Source organism: Gopherus flavomarginatus, chromosome 2 (genome assembly GCF_025201925.1).
Source record: "Gopherus flavomarginatus isolate rGopFla2 chromosome 2, rGopFla2.mat.asm, whole genome shotgun sequence".
NCBI lineage: Eukaryota > Metazoa > Chordata > Testudines > Testudinidae > Gopherus > Gopherus flavomarginatus.
In genome coordinates, this window is record NC_066618.1 from 222,382,163 (window position 1) to 222,405,416 (window position 23,254).

The following is a 23,254-nucleotide window of genomic DNA, read 5'->3' on the forward strand; positions in this document are numbered from 1 at the left end:
AGTAAAATAATTTATACCACTATGTAGAAGGCTAGGAAAATCTTTTTTCTTCTGTAAATTTTATGCCAATAAGTCAATTCTGAAAGAAAATGCTCTAGAACTAGTTAAATGGAGGTTTCCTAACATTTAAACTTTAAAATTCCCTCAAGTGACAGGAAATATGTTCCCCCTTAGTATATGTACATAACTTACTAACTTTTGAAAGTTACATATACTAAAGAGTGAAAAGTATTTGGACATTATGCATTTATTTATCTTTCAAACTTTCTTCAGTTTTTGGTGTAACAGTGTGGTGGTTGGCAAAAAAGTTTCAGTACTGACACCTTTAATGGCCAAATATATAAACTCCACAGGCCTGTTGACCGTGCCTAGATTATGATTTAAAGTGTGATGTTAGCACCGTTAGTTAACACATGGCTAATGTGTTTTAAAAGTCTAGTATAGACAAGGCATGTAGACATGCTCAAGTAGTTAAAGGCTACTGTTTCAGTGGGACTTGCACTGTCATTCAGACACTTCTGAAAATCCTACCCCTAAGAGCCGAGTTTTATAAGCAACATATATTAAAAAAAATCTTGCCCAGGACTTCTTTTGTATGTATGATTTTATGTGCAGAACTTATTGAAGAAAAGCAATGTCAAATTATTTCTGAAACTTCTAGATCCATAGCTATTCTTGCCTAATGAATGACTGCCCTGTACAGTCCAAGTCCAGCTCCTTTGAAAGTTCTCTTCCACACTCAAGAACCTCCCCATATTGGTCAACCGTTCCATACTTTCAGCGAATGGAAGATCACAGATGATGGTGGATCAGCATTTCACTGGCTGAGACTAACAAAGCCTGGCACTAGACAGATGTAGAAGTGTTCAGACTGCCTCGGAGGGACATTGCAAGATCAACCTGCCCTTTTGGAAATTAAAAAGGACGATACAAGGGGTCAGCCAGGGATCTCTTTTGTTGGTGTCACTGAAAAGAGCCACTTAACTGGGTTGATTTGACTGGAGGTCTAAGAAACAGTGGGAGTTTTCAGTTCCTATGAACTCTAGGTCCATCACTCCAGCCAATCAGAAGCCTGAACTCATCAGCTGGGGAGACCGAGAGCACACCAACAAACTAGTTTAGCGGGTTACCCCTTCTGGAATTTCTTACAATCACCTGTAATTGTCTGCTGTGCCCACATTCATCAATAAGGTTAAGGATCTAAGTGCTCCATGAATATAAGATGGCAAAGGGAGATCCGAAGATAGAACTTTAAAGGGATCCAGGAGGAAACCCACAGACTGAGCAATCAGAGCTAAGAGGACCAATATCTTAAGGATTATGGATACAGAACTCGAGAAATATGCTTCAGGCATCCTATTAATGTATACTGATTTGCATTCCATTAAAAAAAAAAAGTCCACCTACCCTTTATGAATTCCTTGACATATTTTAGAAATAACTCTAGTTACTCCCTTACATTATTATTAATACATAATACTGAATAGCTGAAGACAGAAGTCGGAATGTACAAAGGCCCTCAAAGAAATACAAATCTCTGGTTGGGGCAAATTCCCCAGGCTGCTAATTCTGCTTCTGATGGCATCAGAACCTTCTGCTCCTGACATAACTATTTGGCTTGGAAATAGTTGTGGCATACTGGAGAATAAGGAGCAGATGATTAAGTATTAGTAACAAAACTTTTCATTTTATTTGTAAATACCCTTTTAAAAATAAGCATATATCATGTTCATTTCCAAGTTTCCACAAGGTGTAATTATTTAAGGACCCATTTCATGATGTTTATATGGACTCACACTGGAATACCTAGTAGCTACTCCCAAGCTACTAGAAACAATCAAAATAGAGGGTAATTGGTAGAGTCCTTCCAATTCCACGGCTGTGAAAAATGTGTCTCAAACCATAAAATAAGCCTTTCCCCATTAAATCTGATCTCTCATTGGCTGCTGGTAGTGCCCCAGCTAAGAGGGGCTCCTAGCTGCAAGTCCCTTTTGGGCTGGGAAGGGATAGGACTTGTCCTTCCGTTGCATAGTGCTGGAGTGTGAGAGAGATCACACCCATCTCTGAGTGCCTCTCCCTGCTGCAGGTAGCTCCCTGCCCAGCACCGGAGATTCCTGCAGTTGGAGAAGACTTGGGGAGGTGGGTCCGATATCCCCCAGCTACTGGAAGCGCCCTAGCCAGGGAGCTCCTAGCTGAGAGTCCCTGCTGGGCTGAGGTGAGACAGGACTTGTCCTTCCCTTGCATGGCAGCTGGGGGAAGAGCGGGGAAGATCAGACCCACTTCTGGGTACCTTTTGGGTTGGGCCCCCCATGAAATTTCAGATATGAACACCTGAAAATGTGAAATTAACCAATTTTAAAACCTCCTAACGATGAAATTGATCAAAATGGACTGTAAATTTGGTAAGGCCCTAGAAATGGGTACTGATTGTACCTCAAGGATAAGATCCTAACTTAGGGGGTGAAAGCATTTCAAACCCAAAGTTCTCCCTTGATTTTGAGGGAAATTTAATATAATTCAGTAATCAGCAACAAGAGAAATAAGCTTGACCTACAAAACTAACTTATGAGATATATAAAGCTGAGATGACAAAGAATGGAAAAGAAAAAGACTGATTAGGCTGAAAAAACATTGAAGTTTCTTCTGGTTACCTTATTCATCTCTCTTTTGGTCCATCATAAAACAGTTGCATCAAACAATCACTGAAAATTCACTAACCTTCTGCTGGTCGTCGATCATGTCCAAAGAATACTCGTGTTGCAGAATTGTTAATATATGGTAAAGGAAGTTGTGGTAAAGGGCCATCGGGTGATAGCTGAGTTACATTCTGGAATAAGATGACAGGATTTTTTTTTCTTAAATGCATTGCACCTACATAAATATGCTTTTTACAATCTGTGTTCAAAAACTGGAGACCAACTTACAAGTTCAGTTGCTACGCATTGATAAAAAGCAAAGAAATTAGATCTGCATCTATGCTATGCTTTACCCATTTCTTTGCACAAACTTTAAACTGTCGAAATAGTTTTAAAAACTCAAAAAATTAAACAGCAAAATGAAAGGAGTGGACCTAGCTCCCTATTTTAAGAGTGGGGAATCTATTAAAAGATTTGTAAATAAAAGAATCAGCATTTTAATTCACCACTCTAATCTTAACTTTGTCAACAGGCTTTTGATGAACACATTAAATTGTAAAGTTCTCTCCTTTGTTTCAATATTTAGTAACCAAGTACATTGGCTCTGTATTATTGGGTAATTTTAAATGATACCCACCTTTATACTGCACTCTATTTGTGAGATGTAAGCTCACATACCCAATTATTGCTAATTAAAATAAATAATCTATTGCACTTTCCCTCCTTTTTTACATTTTAAATTAAGATACTATTTCTCAAATTGATCTTTCCTACTAAACAAAGAAAAGTTTGTCGTCGCATACAAGCTACAAAATCCTAATCATACGCAAAGACACCAAGATCCATCTCACTGAATTTAATCTTCTCTATGCAGGTAGTAGGGACAACAGTAAATATCTAATAGCCCTCTAAGAAGGCCCCTTCAAAATAGGTTGCTATAGTGCAAAGATGTTTTGGAAAAACAGAACCATGCATGTATGTATAATATATTTCTAAAATCCAGGTTAAGGTGGAACCATTCCTAATTAAGTCTCCAGGTATATTAATGATTTTGAATCTGCAAAGCTGTCAAATATTAACTTAATATTTGTAAGCTTACTGCTATAATATAGCTGGAAATTCAAAAGCAATTATAAGCAAAACATGTGGACATCAGCTTCTCTCCTCTGTGCTTTTTTGGAGTATTTTAGGTCAATAGTTGCAAAGAATTCATTAATTCAGGATTCTGGGTAAAGAAGATACTAATTTTAAAATATTTATGGTATACATATACAATTTGCTAACTATTTGATATGTTTTTTTTTTAAATAAGCTTTTCAAGTTGACATTTAATTTGTGTGCAGAAAGTGGTACTGTGTGCACTGTGCATTCATTCTATGGTTACTCCTGGGGGAATTATGCACCAAAAAAATTTAAAATTCTGTGCACAATATTTGAAAATTCTGTATATTTTATTTGCTAAAATAACCCAATATAATCATGACAGTTTCAAATATTTTGGTAATTTATTTTAAAATACCTGTCAGCAAGTATGTCTGTAACAATACAGGCAAACAAAAAAAGATTCTGGTAATTTTTTTGACTATTTGTTTGTTCATTTCTTGCCAGGCATATTAATACAGAACTTTGAGTAATTCATTTAAACTATAATACAGAAACATATTTCCTGCACCTGTCAGAAGCAGTGCAAAGGCTTGGGGGAGTCAGGGGTAACGAAGGAGCCTTGAGTGAACTTTGTGGTTGCTGGGTGTGTGTGGGAGAAGTATGGAACAGGGTGGGGGGGTTGGGGTAGGGTAGGAGGGATTGTTAAGGAGTTGGGGAGCCTCCCCCATGCAGACCCTGGCTGACCCCAAGCCTCTCCCATTCAGTCAGGCACATCTGCCCCAACCCCCCATGTATCCCTGCCCCCAAGTGGCCCTGCAGCACTACTCCCATTCAGCTCCTGGCTTAATGCTGTCACCCCCTCTAGCTTCTGAGCCCTCACCCCAACAATCTCCCTCACTAGTCATTCTGAACTGGAGTTTGTACCCACCCCCACCCCCCGCCACTAGCAGACAAGTGTGTCCCACTCTGTCTGTCCGTTCTACCCTGTCTTCGCAAGCAGCGTGCTCTGATGAACTTCTGCTCCTGGGGGAATTCTGGGTTACTGTGCACAATATTATGTTTCCTGAAAAAAAATACATTCTGCCTAAGAAGTGCTGCAGTTCTGCCTTTTGCCCACCAGAGGACACTGTGGTGCCAGAAGAGCCTGCAGCCAGCTGCATTCAAGCTGCTGGCTGTTCTGGCACCACAGCAGCCTTTGGTGGGTGAAAGGCTGAACTGAAGCACTTCTTGGGCAGAATGTATTTTGAGTAGGAAAAAAATTCTGTGACCAGACTTGAATTCTGCACATGCTCAATAGCACAGAATTCCCCCAGGAGCATATGGTATACTATGTTTCAAAGTCAGGTACACCCTACTATCAAGTAGATGCAATACATCATCTTAGAATTACTTTACCCCATTGCTGGCTGGAAATTCGAGTCTAGATTCCCCTAAAGCATATATTAATTTAATCCATGGTGATTTTCTGCAGTTGTGGCATTCTTTTAAGCATATTGACGCTGAATTAGAAGTGAACAATGCTAAGTAGATTTGGAAATAAAAACCCATTCACTACCAGGAATTCTATTCGCTACCCTCTCTAACAGAGGTTTGAAATACCCAAGGGTACACATTGGTAATACTTTTATAACTTGTCAGGTACTTTTTTTAAATTTGATGAAATAAGAGTTAAGTAAGATTGCCAATTAACTTTAATGGTTACCAAGGTGGATAAAAATGATTTAAAACAAAATCAAAAATCTGAAAAAATGCTTTTTGAGGAAAAAACCTAAAGATAGTTTTAATTAAGATACTTTATAGCTCAAAGATATCTCATCATGGAATGGGGATTATAAATTCTAATTCTATAGTATGAGACAATAAATTCCTGTAATGTTTAAGAAAAGTTTTGTAAATGAGTTCCAATAGTTCGTGGATTAGGGACCCAATTTTATGGGGTTTCAGGGGCTTCTGTATAGATTACTTAGGTTAATCTTTCTATCTCCCCAATGGGACTCAGTGCTCAGTCTAGAAGCAACCATCAGAGATGCTTACTTTTGCAGTTCTCAAACTGTGGATTTGTGTCTCCAGAGATAACATGCTTGTTAACAGTAAAAATGTTTTTAAATAAATAAAAATAAATATCGAAGTGAGAAATAACAGAGCTCAACCCTATTGTCCCTCTGTAAATTTGTGTACCCAGAGTCAATCCCTTACCTCTCTCTAAAAGTGCAAAGTTTCAAAAATTTCAATGAATAGAAGATTGTTGGGGGCAGAATAGATCTGGACAAGAAGTCTGGAGACAAATGTGAGAAGTGAGGGACAGGCAACAGAAACAAAAAAGTGAAACTCTTTGAGCAGCATATTCCAGAAGTCTTGAGGTCTTTCTGAGTGTAGTCTTAATTGATTTGAGATCTACCACAGCATTCTCTAGTTAGAAGGGAAAACCTATAATGCCAGCAGGCCATAAAGAGACTCAGTTTGGAAATATGTTAATGAAGTACCTTTATCTGTGGGTAAGACAGGCATGCGTGCAAAATGCAAACAGTGTAACAAAGAAATGCAAGGCCTGGTTGCCCGAAAGAAACATCATCATGAGAAGTGTTCCTTCTCGGCAGGAAGCTGCGTTGAAGATGATGAAAGGAACGTGTCTGAACATGCAGAATCTTCAGGTTGGTAAACTTTTTTTTTTTCATACTTCTTTCTTAAGGACTGCCTGTCTTCCTTCTGGACTATTCTTGAATTCTCATGTTTGAGCCAAAAATATAGTTGTTCCTCTATGGTACTATCATTGTAAATGCAGTTGTGATAAAAAATAAATAATTGAAATAGGCAGATCTTCCTTTTACAATTTCACTTTTAAAGTAGTATTGAGTGTCAGTGAATGCAATGAGTAATACTAAATGAACAGTATGGTAATAAAAATTAAATAACTGCATTGACATTTTGTTTAGGAGAATCCATCCTCAACATACAGGATTCTGAAGACTTCAAGATCACCATCATTTTTTATAGTTTTACAGTTATCAGTCAATGATAGTGTTTCAGTCACATCATGTATATCACATAAGCACAGTATATCACCTGTACCAAAAAAAAAAAAATCTCTATCATCCAGAAACAACCATAGATAAGTTTGTGATAAGAACCAGCAGATTACAAAAAGAGGTAATTGATGAAAAAATTGCCCAGTTTGTTTATGTAACAAACTTTCTTTTCTGTACGATTGAAAACCCACACTTCATTAACATCGTTCAGTCATAAAGACCAGGATACAGTCCACCCAACAGAGCAGATGTCGCAGGCAAATTGCTGGATAAAGCATATCCAAGACATTGAGCAGTGTGCAAAAGATCTAGAGGGTAAAATTGTTACCCTGAGTCTTCTCCACAATGATCCGGTTGTATGTGCTTGTGTAACAGAAGAAGGGAATGTTTTCCTTAAAGAAACAATTGATACATTAGGAAATGCACACACCGCAGAATACTTACAAGTAGCAGCAGTAAAATCTATAATAAACTGTGGGAAAAAAATTCAAAATGTCTAGTACACAGCTTGGTCACAGACAATGCTGCAGATGTATCCAAGATGAGAAGAAATTTAGAAGAGAGTCCCAAGCGAATAAAATACGGTTGCAGTGCGCATTTGATGCATCTCCTAGCCAAAGACTTCTGTGTTCCAGAAATAAAGGCTAATGTTAAAATTGCAAAATACTTCCATAACAACCACTTTGCAACAACTGCTGCTCTGAAAAAAGTGGGAGGAGCCAAGCTAACTCTCCCACAAGATGTGTGATGGAACTCAGTAGCCGACTGTTTTGAGCACTATATTAAGAACTAATCTGATGACAGTGTGTGAACAAAATAGTGAAAAAAATAGATGGCAATGTTCTCAACACTGGGCTTAAGAGAAATGTTGAACACATGCGGAGTACCTGGAAGCCTTATTTCTGTAGCCTTGAACAAAATGAAGAGAAATAGCTGTTTTATTGCTGATGCTGCTGAAATTTGGAAGGAAATGAGTGAAATCTTAAAGAGAGAAATATGCTATGACAGTTAAATTACAAGCATGAAAAAACAGATGGGGAAAACACTACCTCCAGCTCATTTTCTTGCAAATATTCTCAATACTTGTCACCAGGGTCAAACCTTAACTGCTGAATAAGAGGAGTTAGCTATGATATGGACATTCAGCAACCATCTCTCCATAATGCCAACTACAATAAACTTCAGAGCTAAGGGTGAAGCATTCAAGAAATATATGTTTGCTAATGATGTTTTAAAGAAAGTCACACCAGTGAACTGGAGGAAGTCATTTAAGTGCTTGGATTCAGAGACCGTTGAAGTGATAATCTCACTTTTAACAGCAGTAGCTTCTTCTGCTGGTGTAGAAAGAATATTTTCTCTCTTTGGACTAATTCATTCCAAACTGAGAAATCGTTTGGGAGCTGGAAAAGCAGGAAAGCTTGTTTTTCTTTTCCAGATTACAAACAAAAAGGAAAATGAAGGTGAGGATGACTGAGTTAGCTGCAGAACCCAATATTTCCATTTCTCATGCTGGCCGACACAGTCGAAGCCTGAGCAATGTAGCTTTGTGGGGGCCTCTGTGGCATGGGGCCCTAGGCAACTGCCCTGCCTGCTATCCCCCAATGCCAGCCCTGGCTTTTAAGTATGCAGAAAAGCAGTAGTTGTGGCACAGATGGGCCGTGGAGTTTTTGTTGCATGGGGGGGGGGTGAGGGGGGAACCTCAGAACAAAAGAAATTTAGAACCCGTGCTATAATAGGCATAAGATCGGTGCGGTGAAAATATAGTATTTTAATTATTCAAATACGTAGTAAAATTCAGCTTGGAAACTGAAGAATTACATTAGAATTGAAAAGATACTCTAAGTGCTAAGTCACTGAATTCTGTTTTTATGTAAAATGATTATTAGTTAACAGAATTTTAAGCTAATCTTTAAGAATAAAAAAATGTACATCTTACCTTGTAAACATAAAGGTATTCTCTGAGGAAGGTCCCTTGTTGAGCAGCAGGTTGTTTGCTGTCATTGATCAAAATATGCCGGAAGGCAGACACAGCATTATCAAGCTGACGAAGTGTAAAAGACTGACGACCAATTGTGAAGTTAATATGATCCTCTGCAAGAGACCAACCTTTCCCTTTGTAAACTTGCATGGCTTGACAATAGCAACGCAGGGCATGTTTCTTCTGCAAGAAAATGAAATTGAAACTGAAACTGTTCCTCAAATATTATTACTGTGTGATTGAACCAATTCAATTTTAACGTTAGCAAACAGAGTCAAAAAAGAGAAATCATTTACATCAACAAAGATTTTAGTTCAACATTTTTTTTAAATTGTTATTGAAGGTGGGAGAGCAATGCAAGCAAGGGGGTACAACACAATATCCAGTCAGCATTAACCCAGAGGTGAATGGAAAGACTGTTGCTATAACAACAGTACTGTTGTGACAACTGGGCCTACAAACTGTAAAAAGTGAGTGTAAATTCATAACATCACAATAATGTATAATAACAAACGTGAATGGGAAAAGATGCAAGAAAACCAGACAGAGAAACTGGATTACTCTAAACCAAAAAGGCCATATTGGTATAATCCAAGGACTGCTGAAATTATGTTTGTTAGACAGATGACAGACAGATAGAGCCAAAAGTTAAAAAACTAAAATTGGTGTGTTGGACATCAGGCCTAATTGTCGGAAAAAAATATGAAGGGATGGGGTATTCCACCCATCGCTCCCTCCAAAAAAGATGATTTTGGGGGGGCAGGGAGAGAGAGAAGAACTCTCGAAAGAACAAAAAGATCAGAGGAGAACAGATGGAGGCTACTGGAGCAACATCACTCTGATGGCTGCCATCCCCACTAATTCCTGGGACCCCAGACTTCCATCATCCTGATCCTGAGAAGTGTCCTGACTAGACCAGACCAGACCAGACCAGACCAGAGAGAGAGAGCGCCAGAGGACTTCACCAGCCCCAGCTAAATCCCCAACACCTTCTGGGATTAAAGGACTTCAACACAGCAGCTTATCTCAATTAACTTCTCTCCCCCCCCCCCCCCCCCGCCGCCAAAGGACATTATTGCCACCTTTAGTAGCATCTAAGAGACTGTCAAACAAGGGGGTGTTTTCCTTTAAAAACCCTGTCCAGTGAAAAGGAAAAAGAGAAAAAGAGGTGCAGTTAAAATGAAAGCCTTATTTAATACTTTACAATTCAAATGCTTGAACTGATTCTCCTTCCGTACTAGATCTTTAATAAATGTTTAAAAGATTTTTAATTATGTTTTTGCCACGGGACTAAGCAGACTGAAGTATCTGTGTACCAAACCCTGGAACTCACTTAACAATGTTTAATGTTGGACAATGACTGGTTTATAGTAACGCCTCTGGCCTTTTCCATCTAAATTAGCACAGCAGTACTCACTATTAAATCTAAACTCTAATGCAATATATTTTAAAATATCCAGTAATGGCTACTATCTTGATGAATGCATGCACTTGGAAGTGCTAAAATACTGAAACATACACTCCAGGAGCTGTATATATGCCTAAAGGTCAAATCTCTCTCCTCTCTTATATGACCCTAAGTGCCTCACAACTAATGTATTTATCCTCTCAATACCCTGTGATGTATTATCTCCATTTTACAAGTGGGAAAAGAGGCTCGGAGGGCCTAAGGCCTTGTCTGCACTTAAACAGTATAGATATACACCTGGTAAAGCTATGTTGGCAATCCCCCTAGTGGAGATGCAGCTTATATACAGATCAAGAGCAGATCAAGAGTGACTACACGGCTCTGGGAGTACAGGTTAAGGAGTTTGGAGCGCAGGTGGTATTCTCTTCGATTCTTCCTGTCGAAGGTAGGGGCCCGGGCAGAGACAAATGCATCAGGAAGGTGAATGCCTGGCTGCGAAGATGGTGTCGCCAGGAGGGCTTTGGCTTCCTCTACCACGGGATGCTATTCAAGGAAGGACTGCTAGGCGGAGATGGCGTTCACCTTTCGAGGAGGGGAAAGGCCTTATTTGCGCAGACCGGCTAATCTAGTAAGGAGGACTTTAAACTAGGTTCGACGGGGACAGCTGAGCAAACCCCACAGGTAAGTGGGGAACAAGACCTGGGAGATGGGTCGGAAACAGGAGGGAGCGTGGGCTATAATGGCAGAGAGAAAGGAGGGTCAGGGCAAAACTGGGAGGCAGGATCAAACCAGTATCTTAGATGCCTATATACAAATGCAAGGAGTAGGGGTAATAAGCAGGAAGAACTGGAAGTGCTAATAAATAAATACAACTATGACATTGTTGGTATTACTGAAACTTGGTGGGATAATACACACGACTGGAATGTTGGTGTGGATGGGTATAGTTTGCTCAGGAAGGATAGACAGGGGAAAAAGGGAGGAGGTGTTGCCTTATATATTAAAAATGTACACACTTGGACTGAGGTGGAGATGGACATAGGAGACGGAAGTGTTGAGAGTCTCTGGGTTAGGCTAAAAGGGGTACGGGTGATGTCGTGCTGGGAGTCTACTACAGGCCACCTAATCAGGTTGAAGAGGTGGATGAGGCTTTTTTCAAACATCTAACAAAATCATCCAAAGCCCAAGATTTGGTGGTGATGGGGGACTTCAACTATCCAGATATATGTTGGGAAAATAACACCGCGGGGCACAGACTATCCAATAAGTTCCTGGACTGCATTGCAGACAACTTTTTATTTCAGAGAGTTGAAAAAGGTACCGGGGGGGGGAGCTGTTCTAGACTTGATTTTAACAAATAGGGAGGAACTCGTTGAGAATTTGAAAGTAGAAGGAAGCTTGGGTGAAAGTGATCATGAAATCATAGAGTTTGCAATTCTAAGGAAGGGTAGAAGGGAGTACAGCAAAATAGAAACAATGGATTTCAGGAAGGCAGATTTTGGTAAGCTCAGGGAGCTGATAGGTAAGGTCCCATGGGAATCAAGACTGAGGGGAAAAACAACTGAGGAGCGTTGGCAGTTTTTCAAAGGGACACTATTAAGGGCCCAAAAGCAAGCTATTCCGATGGTTAGGAAAGATAGAAAATGTGGCAAAAGACCACCACGGCTTAACCACGAGATCTTGCGTGACCTACAAAATAAAAAGGCGTCATATAAAAAATGGAAACTAGGTCAGATTACAAAGGACGAATATAGGCAAATAACACAGGAATGCACAAGCAAGATTAGAAAGGCAAAGGCACAAAATGAGCTCAAACTAGCTATGGGAATAAAGGGAAACAAGAAGACTTTTTATCAATACATTAGAAGCAAGAGGAAGACCAAGGACAGGGTAGGCCCACTGCTCAGTGAGGAGGGAGAAACAGTAACGGGAGACTTGGAAATGGCAGAGATGCTTAATGACTTCTTTGTTTCGGTCTTCACTGAGAAGTCTGAAGGAATGTCTAACATAGTGAATGCTTACGGGAAGAGGATAGGTTTAGAAGATAAAATAAAAAAAGAGCAAGTAAAAAATCACTTAGAAAAGTTAGATGCCTGCAAATCACCAGGCCTGATGAAATGCATCCTGGAATACTCAAGGAGTTAATAGAGCAGGTATCTGAGCCTCTAGCTATTATCTTTGGGAAATCATGGGAGACGGGGGAGATTCCAGAAGACTGGAAAAGGGCAAATATAGTGCCCATCTATAAAAAGGGAAATAAAAACAACCCAGGAAACTACAGACCAGTTAGTTTAACTTCTGTGCCAGGGAAGATAATGGAGCAGGTAATTAAAGAAATCATCTGCAAACACTTGGAAGGTGGTAAGGTGATAGGGAATAGCCAGCATGGATTTGTAAAGAACAAATCGTGTCAAACTAATCTGATAGCATTCTTTGATAGGATAACGAGCCTTGTGGATAAGGGAGAAGCGGTGGATGTGATATACCTAGACTTTAGTAAGGCATTTGATACAGTCTCGCACGATATTCTTATAGATAAACTAGGAAAGTACAATTTAGATGGGGCTACTATAAGGTGGGTGCATAACTGGCTGGATAACCGTACTCAGAGAGTAGTTATTAATGGCTCTCAATCCTGCTGGAAAGGTATAACAAGTGGGGTTCCGCAAGGGTCTGTTTTGGGACCGGCTCTGTTCAATATCTTCATCAACGATTTAGATGTTGGCATAGAAAGTATGCTTATTAAGTTTGCGGACGATACCAAACTGGGAGGGATTGCAAGTGCTTTGGAGGACAGGGTCAAAATTCAAAATGATCTGGACAAATTGGAGAAATGGTCTGAGGTAAACAGGATGAAGTTCAATAAAGATAAATGCAAAGTGCTCCACTTAGGAAGGAACAATCAGTTTCACACATACAGAATGGGAAGAGACTGTCTAGGAAGGAGTATGGCAGAAAGAGATCTAGGGGTCATAGTGGACCACAAGCTTATTATGAGTCAACAGTGTGATACTGTTGCAAAAAAAGCAAACGTGATTCTGGGATGCATTAACAGGTGTGTTGTAAACAAGACACGAGAAGTCATTCTTCCGCTTTACTCTGCGCTGGTTAGGCCTCAGCTGGCGTATTGCGTCCAGTTCTGGGCACCGCATTTCAAGAAAGATGTGGAGAAATTGGAGACGGTCCAGAGAAGAGCAACAAGAATGATTAAAGGTCTTGAGAACATGACCTATGAAGGAAGGCTGAAGGAATTGGCTTTGTTTAGTTTGGAAAAGAGAAGACTGAGAGGGGACATGATAGCAGTTTTCAGGTATCTAAAAGGGTGTCATCAGGAGGAGGGAGAAAACTTGTTCACCTTAGCCTCCAATGATAGAACAAGAAGCAATGGGCTTAAACTGCAGCAAGGGAGATTTAGGTTGGACATTAGGAAAAAGTTCCTAACTGTCAGGGTAGTTAAACACTGGAATAGATTGCCTAGGGAAGTTGTGGAATCTCCATCTCTGGAGATATTTAAGAGTAGGTTAGATAAATGTCTTTTAGGGATGGTCTAGACAGTATTTGGTCCTGCCATGAGGGCAGGGGACTGGACTCGATGACCTCTCGAGGTCCCTTCCAGTCCTAGAGTCTAAGAGTCTATACCAAACCAAACAAGATAGAATGACCAAGGACTTTTTTGCTGGTATAACGGCATCTATACTACAGCTTTTGCCAGCTGTGTAATTTTTTTCATACCTCTAACAGACCTACTATTTTCTAGGGTACGTCTACACTACCCATCGGATCGGTGGGCAGTGATCGATCCAGCAGGGATCAATTTAGTGCGTCCAGTCTAGACGCGATAAAAACGACCCTGACCACTGTGCTGTCGACTCCTGTATTCCAGCTCAGTGAGAGGCGGAGGCGGAGTCGACGGGGGAGCAGCAGCAGTCGACTCACCGCACTGAAGACACCACGGTAAGTCAATCTAAGTACATCAACTTTCGTTATGTAATTCATTAGCTGAAGTTGCTTAACTTAGATTGATCCTCCCCCAGTGTAGAGAAGTTCCCAGTAACTTGACCGCAGTCACAAAGGAAGTCGATGGCAAAGCAGGAATTCAACCCAGGTCTCCCAAGCTTCTGTATGCAAGAAAATTTTCCAAGTGCCCTAAAATACATGCTTAGATACACTGGGATGTGAAAGAGAGAATATGAGCCTTAAAGATGAACTACAAAGCTAAAATATAAACTGAGGTAAACTAAATTGTAACACCCTTAAATAACAAGGCTATTGGTGGAATTCAGCACTCCAATAAGCTAACCAACCTGTCTGAAATTCTCCCCAGGACATAATTCTGGGATATCTTATGTTAACTAAAAAGAGACAATGAAGAAACTGGAAAAATATTAGTATTTTAAGCCATTAATTTCTGTCACCATACAGCAGACTTCCAGCTTTGGCATGATCCCACATCAAAGTCAGGAAATCCCACATACTATGGGCCTATTCTTTAGGACTGATTCAACTGCCAATTAAGATTCAAAGTAGATAACAAAAAACAACTGATCAATGTCTCTAATGATCTTAAATCATGAACACGTCTTTAAAGTAGTGATTATCAATTTGTGGCCATTTCTTGGCTGCACCAACACATTGTAACACTTTGCTTTACACCTAATAGGCCAGTACCACAAATGGGATTTAAAAATTAAAAACTTTTTAAAATGTTTTACTTTACAGACATGAAAGCTGTGATACTTTCATTAGGCTCAGAGTTCCTGGGGAGGTCATGACAAAACATAACACTAGAGGCCTGACTCTTATCCCACACTTGCTTTCAGTTCAGTGGAGTGACTTCAGATTTATACCAGCGAGAGCAGAAATAAGGCTACTGCAAAATTCAATGTGAATGTCACTGGAGCCACTACAACACTAATGAAACGGTCACTCCAAATTTTATTGGTTTAGTTGTCCTTCACTATTTTGTATAAATTCTGATCTTAGAGAAATGAGTTTTATTAAATTTGCAAAACAAATGTGGAGTTCTGATTAATTTGGGCTTTTATATGCAGTCCAAGCATCTGACAGCTTCCTGTAAAGTTGATTACAATAAGTACATTTTGCTGGCTATCGTGAATGACATGGAAGTCCAAATGATGCAGTTTCATTAGCTCTGATAGCACATACAGTAATCAGCCAAAAATAAATGGTTTCAGGCTGGGCTGGTTTCCATTACACTGCAAATAAAGTTAGGTTAAACATATATACTTGAATATATAAAATGTAAAAATCTTGAAATACCAATACATGTCAGAGCACAAATTTAGACCTGCAGCTCCATCTACAGACCAACAGAAAAATACAGCCACTATACACCCTTTGGAAAAAAGCTAAACAACTATGTGCTGAGCTAGATTGACTCCCAAATTTTACCACCTTCTTCCAGTAGAACCGTGGGAACTGATCCCTAGCAATAAAAAGGTGAACACAATCCTCACAGAAAAACCACCAATGGCCTTCCAGCAGCTCTACCAATTCAGAGAATTAAGAGCTCTTTAGATGACAACCTCTGCTGCAGGAGCTCCTATGAAGTTCTAGTCCCCAACTGAACCCTACCTTTCCATAACAGAAGTCTCAAAAGAGGATGATGCTATTGTACAGAGCGAATCAACCAATATTTTAAGCTTATTCCAAAATCTGTTCAAGAGACAAGGTCAATTTAACCTTGTAATACTAATCAGTTTAAAATAAATCACGTTTGACAGCACATCTTTAAATAGTTTGCCCTGGAACTGATTATTTTTAAGGGTTTTTTCTACTCACCTATTGAAGTTTATAAAGGTTTTTTCCCCTGCTAGATAAGAGGGGGCTCAAGAGCACCTTCTACCTAAATTGCTGAAAGAGCAACTGAACAGCAACCAAAATGCACACTGGTTATACACAGTGTTAAGTACATGAGGTGAATAAAGTATGGGGGGAGGGGGTGGAGTATTTTTCCATTGGCTTTCAGTTATAGCTATCCTCAAACAAATGTGATTTTTCAAGTTGGCATCTTTAAAATGTTGATTATTTAAAGTAAACTTAGAGCTGGTGCACTAAAAACTATAGATAATATTGCACATAACAAGTATGATTGCATAAAGTCTTGCAAAAATGACACTAATAATCCCATTTACCTGACATTTTAACTATGATAGTTTGGACTGAAATAATGGGACTGATCTTTTAATATATTTAGGGAGGGGAAACTGTACTGGTGTATGGAAGATCCTAACAAGCCATGCTGTTGTCTGTTTAGTACTGTAGAAGGTGGTATACTGTGCAGCTGGAGGGCCTATCTGCCATTAGGTGTGGAGCAGCAAACCTCTATTGGAGAGTCCGATCCTAGAAAATGCAAAGCCCAAGCAAGCTGAAGTCACACTGATTAGAGAAATAGAAAAACTGTGGGTTTCATTAAGCTCATCCAAAAATGGTCACATAGGCCAATGCTTCTCAAAATCAAGCCACCGCTTATTCAGGGAAAGCTCCTGGCAGTCCGGGATGGTTTGTTTACCTGTCGTGTCCACAGGTTTGGCCAATCACGGCTACCACTGGCTGCAGTTCACTGCTCCAGGCCAATGGGGGCTGCAGGAAGCAGCACAGGCCAAGGGATATGCTGGCCGCCGCTTCCCACAGCCCCCATTGGCCTGGAGCGGCATACCGCGGCCAGTGGGAGCTGCGATCGGCCAAACCTGCAGACATGGCAGACAAAGAAACTGGCCCAGACCGCCAGGGGCTTTCCCTGAACAAGTGGTAGACCGGCTTTAAGAAGCACTGATATAGGCGGTCCTATAAAGAGCATTTCAGGTGGTAACACTACTGAGATTTTAAAATTAAAAAAACCCCACTATTGTGGTAACAGTCTGGTCCTATCGCTAATCAACACAGAGGGGAAAACCTACAGTAGGAAGAGAACCTTGCTAAGAAAGAAAGACTCTGAAAGTTGCTCAAAGCCACATTGAAAGACATTTCAAACATATAGTTTTATATTACAACCAAGTGGAGGGTAGTCAAGACTACTTTCCTTCATATCTTCAGCTGAAGCAGGACCAAAAACCAGTTAAAGATATGCAGAGAAGAAGAGAAACAGTTTCATTTTGTAACTATTTATACATACATATACCAAGCACAGAAACAGCTGCTGCTCTTAATATTGTATTGAGACAAATTTTTCCCTCCTCATTTAAGATGACCCTACCACTATCAAGTATTTTGATCATTTTTCATTATTTTCAACAACCAGAATGGAGCAGCTTTTTAAAAAAAATTCTAACAAGCGCTGAGTTCAGGCCTCCATCTTCCTTTCAACAGTTCACTACAACAATAAAACCAAAAGCTAACATTCTAGGTTCTAAGTGTTTAACAATCAGCTACTACATGAAGGAGGATAACCCCAAACTCTAGTCTTGGCAGATAATATGAAGGGGGAGTTCATCTTCAAACTTTGGTTTTAAATACAGTTTTAAGACTTGTGATAAGAAATTATATATAAATTTTTACATTTTTTAAAAACCATTTCAGTTTTCCTTTAAAGCCCTAATCCTACAACTGGCTGCATGCAGGCAGAGCTGGAGCCTGCCCCTATTAGACTTCAATGAGGCTACACTGTATCCATTTGCACAGAGTCAGTTGCAGGATTGGAGTTTTCACAATAATGTTTCAACTTTAAGTAGTCAAATTTATTATATTAACCTAAACTTAAGGTAAATACAATCACAAGAAGCTGGAATTGAAAAAATACATGTTAAAGTGCAAATGGTATAAAACTGCATCTGTGAATTTAACTAATCTCTAATTAGTTCAACAGATTTAAAAGAGGAAGTATTATCAAGTGGTTAAAACACAGGCCACTGTCAAGGTAACGGTTTCCATTCCTAGCTCTTTTACTAACTGCTATGATACAGTAAATCTTTAACCTCTGTGACTCAGTTTCTCCATCTGTGAAACAGGAATAGTCCTAATTCATTGTTTAAGGAGCATTTGAAGATCAGAAGGAAAGCGCTATAGAAATGAGGATTACTATTTAAATTTCATCCAGGGTAATGATCAACAATCACTTTAGACATGGATGTTAAGTGACCGCTTTGTTCAAGGCAGGATGAATTTATTTGGTAGTCCAGAAGGGCAATGTGATCATTATTATATGATTTTTATATGATAATATCCACAGTGGACTACAAAGTCTCAAGTTATTTTTACCCAAAAGCATGACATGGAATTTGCTATTTTTAACACAGTTCAGATTAAATACAACCTACAGTCCATATTTTTTCAGAATATGAAATACACTTACCTGTCCTGCTTTGCTATACCTATGGCCAGCCAATATCATATGAAAGGCAAACTTTCTAACCATAGGACTTTTCATGTTTATAAAGCAATGTGCAGCCTGCTCCAACAGAAGTGCACTGCGAAGGTCAGAATCCTATTTAAGGGGAAAAAATTATTAATCTCAAATTTGAAATATACAAATGAAACCAGTAATAAAAGTGTAGCTATACTCACTAATACAAACTCTTAAGAGATAAGGCTCAGCTGAAGAAGGTTTTTAAACAGTACAAAAATAAAAATCACATTACTGCTCATTGGAAGACTTATCATAGGCAACATGTTCCAGTCTGCTGATCCAGCCGCACTTTGATCCCTCCTGCAAGCATTTACAATGTGATCAGGTTCCTTGTCCTACACACCTATGCGGGCGCACACACAGTTTTGAAGAAAGTCCATTATGAAAAAAATAGTATACCTGATCACTGTTTTCTGTATTTTACTTGCAGAATGCGAGTGTACAAGATGAAGCCATGAATATTTTAATCTATTGGTTTTCTGAATCTTATGACATAATCAAATACAGGGTGTCCTCGGACTTGCGTTGGACGTCACTTACGTCAGACACCAATTACGACATTTTTCAATTGACTCCATGCCACGCTTGATTTGCATAAAGTTCACTTGAAATCACTTCCTGGTTGCATTACACCGATATGGAGCTGGATAGGGTTGCTTCTAATTGGCTTCGAGGCAACAGAGTAGCTTGGTGCTGGGTTTGGTTGCTACTTGTTTTTGATTGGTTCCCAGCCCCGGGCTCAGCCAATCAAAGCTTGAACAGTAATAGGCTGAGGCTCAGCACGTGTGCCCTTCTCCCTGGCTTCCTGAGGATGTGTTGCCAGCATTCTGAGTAGCATATGAGAGTTTACATGTTTATTTGAATGCTGTTTACAAAATACTGTGTACAGTAAATACACTGATGTTGCAACATTAGTCATCTATAATTCATTTAGTACAAAAATCTGGATTATTGTGGTGAAAATAGCTTATCAAGCCTTGGTTCAGGAACCAATTCACCCTTCATACCATCGATTCCTATAGGAAAAGCAGTTTCGACTTACAACATATTGACTTACAACGCAATTCTGAGGAACAAATTGTGTCGTAAGTCCGAGGACTCCCTGTATTGTTCAAGAGAACCACTGGCAGACCCAATTCCTGAATCCCACTCCAGAAGTAAAATAAAAATTTACTGTAATCCAAAACAGCAAGCATATCTCTTCTTATTAGCACTGTCCTTGCTTCCAGAGCCAAGGAATAACTGTATACAACAGTGGATGTGGCCCCATCACAAATACTTACAGAAGGAATCAAAATGGAACTGGATCAACGGCCAAAAATGCTACCTATAATAAATAAGGAAGTTGAGAAGCCTTCCTTATATAGATATAACGGAGTTATTTTCATCCCTATATTTGTTATAGATGTTATAACGGTTAAATAGATTTAAATTATACACATGAAAAACTGTTTTATTAAGAAATACTAAAATTGTTCTCATCTGAGCCTCATGTTTACAAAAGTTATTTCAGAGTGAGTACAGCTATGCTTTAGAGACTCTCTTCAAAACTACACAAATCCATTAGCATGGATAATTCTACCTTATATACAGTCTGTTACTTTATCAGTGACCTAGAAAATACTGAAACAGATTGATATACAAAGGATTGACAAAACATGTTTATTTCAACACTCCCAAAGCCTTCAGCTACTCAGGCAGGAATTTCTAACACTTACCATTCCCATCCAAGTGAGCTGCTGCCATTTTTTCCCCCAGAAAAATTAAAAACAAGAACATCAGCTTTAATACATTTTATTTTAACATAAGAACAAGTATAGAAATATAAGGTGCAATTGTGGCACTGAATTTATCCGAAAAAGTTGGCAGTAAGTTTCCCAACCCATTTGTTTAATCTACTTCATTTTGACACCTGAGTTGTCTTTGTTTTTAAAGCTAGCAAGAAAAGCAGATCTCTGATAAACAGCACCCACTGCATATTGCGGGTACAGTCATAAATCATATACCCAAGAGCACACAATTACATTAACTGAATTTCACCTAACTGGATGCATGAAATGGAGTCACAGATAATGTGTGTGGCAAAACCAACCAATCCCAGAAAAATCAGTGATTCTGGAATGACAAAACAATTCTGACCACCGGATATATTAAAATCATTGAGGCTATTACTAAATGGAGTAGTTCTCTACCTCGTTATTTTAAAATACACATGGACATTACATTAGATACACAAGTCTACTTTTTAAAAATGCTTTTCCAGGCTGTCACTAGGCTTTGTCATAATTAGAGTAACTACATGCACCACAGAGATCTTGTGCAACTAAAAACATCCAAGATTATCATTTATGATATGAAAGAGACAATAAAACCTTCAGCACAGTCAGCAGCACTCAATTTCCTCATGCAAATTTCAATGTCTATTTGTCATTATATCTTCCCCGTTATTTAAGTCAGGATATAGTAAAAAAATCAAGAGGTATAAATGAATAGATGCTCTATTAGCTATTAAGGAAATATAGAATTACCAACACAATTTGTTGTTAAATAAGCACTGTGGACAAATTTAGAGAAACTTGGCCAAAGTCTGAACTGAGAAGTATGTACAATCAAAATGCTAGTGTGTGCTATGGCCATTTCATGCCACACTGCCAGTGCAACCTGGCCATGAGGACAGCATAGCCAGCCACAGGTAAATCAACCCAGGTATCCAAATAGCAAGTATGAAAAAATATCTCCCCTCCTCCCCTTTTTCCAGGGGGAGGAGGGGAGATATTTGCCTATAACACAAAGCTCCTAATATCAGGACAGTCCCATTAATACCGGGATATCTAGTCACCCTAGTTCAGGGGTTGTGGGGAAGAGACAATATCCTCCAGCAGCACAGTCGTAGTGTCTTCTATATCAAACCTCCAGCCTGCTGTCAAAGCTATGTTAGTGAGCATGGCAAGGATGCCACAACACTTTTCAGGTCATTAGCAGCCAACAAGTTTCTCTAACTTACAACCAACAATCAGAGCAGGCAAGCACAAGGGTGAACCGTACACCACCTTTGCACTTCTTTACCTTGAGCTGTGCCATGTGCACACAGTGAGGTAGACTACTTCCCATCTTACAGTTTATCAAGCTTCTACAGCTAAGAGAAAGACTTATCAGAACTGAAAGTGACAGTGAATACTTAACTAAAATGACCCAGTAATTATTGAAGATACCCCAACTGAAACAGAACCCTTATTTCTTTAGTTTTACCACCTCTACTGAACACCATGTCACTCACTCACATGAAGACAGATGGCTTGCAAATAACATGCTAATTTTTTATAGTGCTGCTTTTTAAAGTCTAATCCCTCTCAAGTGCTAACAGAGAGGTCAAGCATAAGGAATAGATTATGAAGATAGGGACTAACGTATGATTCAAGGAGGCCTTTTTTTTTTTTTAATAAAAATAATGTACATCACTTCAAGTGAAAGAGGAAGACTGAACACAGGGTAAACTAGGTACATTTATGTAACAAGTTGCAAAAAAGCATATAAAAATGACTTGGTTTACAGGGGCAAGTTGAGCTATACCCCAACACTCCAACTTTCTTCCAGCTAGCTTCTGCCCCTGGAAATCTCCACCTTTGAAAGGAACCCATGTACAAGACATCTATTTGGTTTTAAAAATTAGCACTATTATTTAAAGTCATTTACTGTAGGGAAAACAGAAAGATTAAGGTTTCTCTACCTCACTGGTTAATCGTATCAGAAGAGCAGCAGCGTCTGAATATTTGCTCTGGCTTTTTAAAATCTCAGCACTAAGCAGCACACATCTCTCAGCCAGCACCATATTCCTAAGAGGACAAGAAATTAATTACGTGTATTATAACAAAAATTTTGGAGTAAATGGTAGAAAACCTTTAAATCTGCCTGACACACCTTTAAATCTAGCTGTGTAGTACCTGACTAGCATATATTATTTTGTTATATGTATGAATGCATGTATCTGCTTCTTATACTATTTTAATCTGAAAATAATTCCCTGTGATAAAAAAATGTTTTAATCTAGATAATATTGATAAAAATATATATTCCTGGATGAGAACTCCACATGCTTTTAAATCAAAGCTGTTACAATACTTTTTCCTTAGGAAAACATCCCCGTAAAATTCTTAAAATAAACTTTTGCAAAGCAACAAAGTGGTCTAATGGACTGAATACTAGTTTAAGAACCAGAGACACAAGTTTTAATTACATCTCTGCCAAGAACAAAAAGTGTTCCTCCACCCCATAATCATACTGGTAAATAGGTTAACAATCACAGTTTTACTTCCTTGGTGTAGCTGTTATATACCTACTAGAACACAAGGTGGGCAAGTGATGTTAAATTTGCACTACTGTGTAGTGAAAGCAAACATAGGCCATAGAACTGAATAGCATTATTCACTGGATGAAATGGAAGGTAAGCCACCACCTACTTGCAGATATCCCTATATGTTTGAATTGCTGTATCCATATAATGAGCAGGGTACGGTCTAGGTGCCCCAGGCTGAAGAAAAGCTGATACTGCTGCCATTTCCTGCAAGATAAAAAAAATAATGTAATTTAATGCTGCCAAAATGATATTTTCGAATATCAACCATAAAGAATTTTTACCTGAACTGACTCACAGCTTTGGGGAGATTGGATGTTTAAACAATAACACCCTACTTAACGTAAGGTGGCAGTGAACTTCATTTGCTGGTTTATTTGCCACCC

General features: G+C 39.1%; 1 protein-coding gene across 10 annotated transcripts in view; it reads right to left on the reverse strand.

The window, feature by feature from the left end:
* Positions 1-23,254, reverse strand: part of TRAPPC8 (trafficking protein particle complex subunit 8) — a 115,396-nt gene that overhangs the window by 46,088 nt on the left and 46,054 nt on the right. For 6 of the 10 annotated variants that reach the window (XM_050941915.1, XM_050941912.1, XM_050941911.1 and 3 more), the window contains 5 exons: positions 22,975-23,075; positions 22,245-22,350; positions 18,464-18,595; positions 8,703-8,927; positions 2,719-2,827 (listed from right to left, as the gene is read on the reverse strand). In XM_050941915.1, the coding sequence (XP_050797872.1) occupies positions 2,719-2,827; positions 8,703-8,927; positions 18,464-18,595; positions 22,245-22,350; positions 22,975-23,075 (673 nt within the window). Of the gene's footprint in view, positions 1-2,718; positions 2,828-8,702; positions 8,928-18,463; positions 18,596-20,235; positions 20,257-22,244; positions 22,351-22,974; positions 23,076-23,254 lie in introns of all 10 variants that reach the window. The other 4 variants (XM_050941914.1, XM_050941909.1, XM_050941913.1 and 1 more) reach the window with 1 other exon arrangement.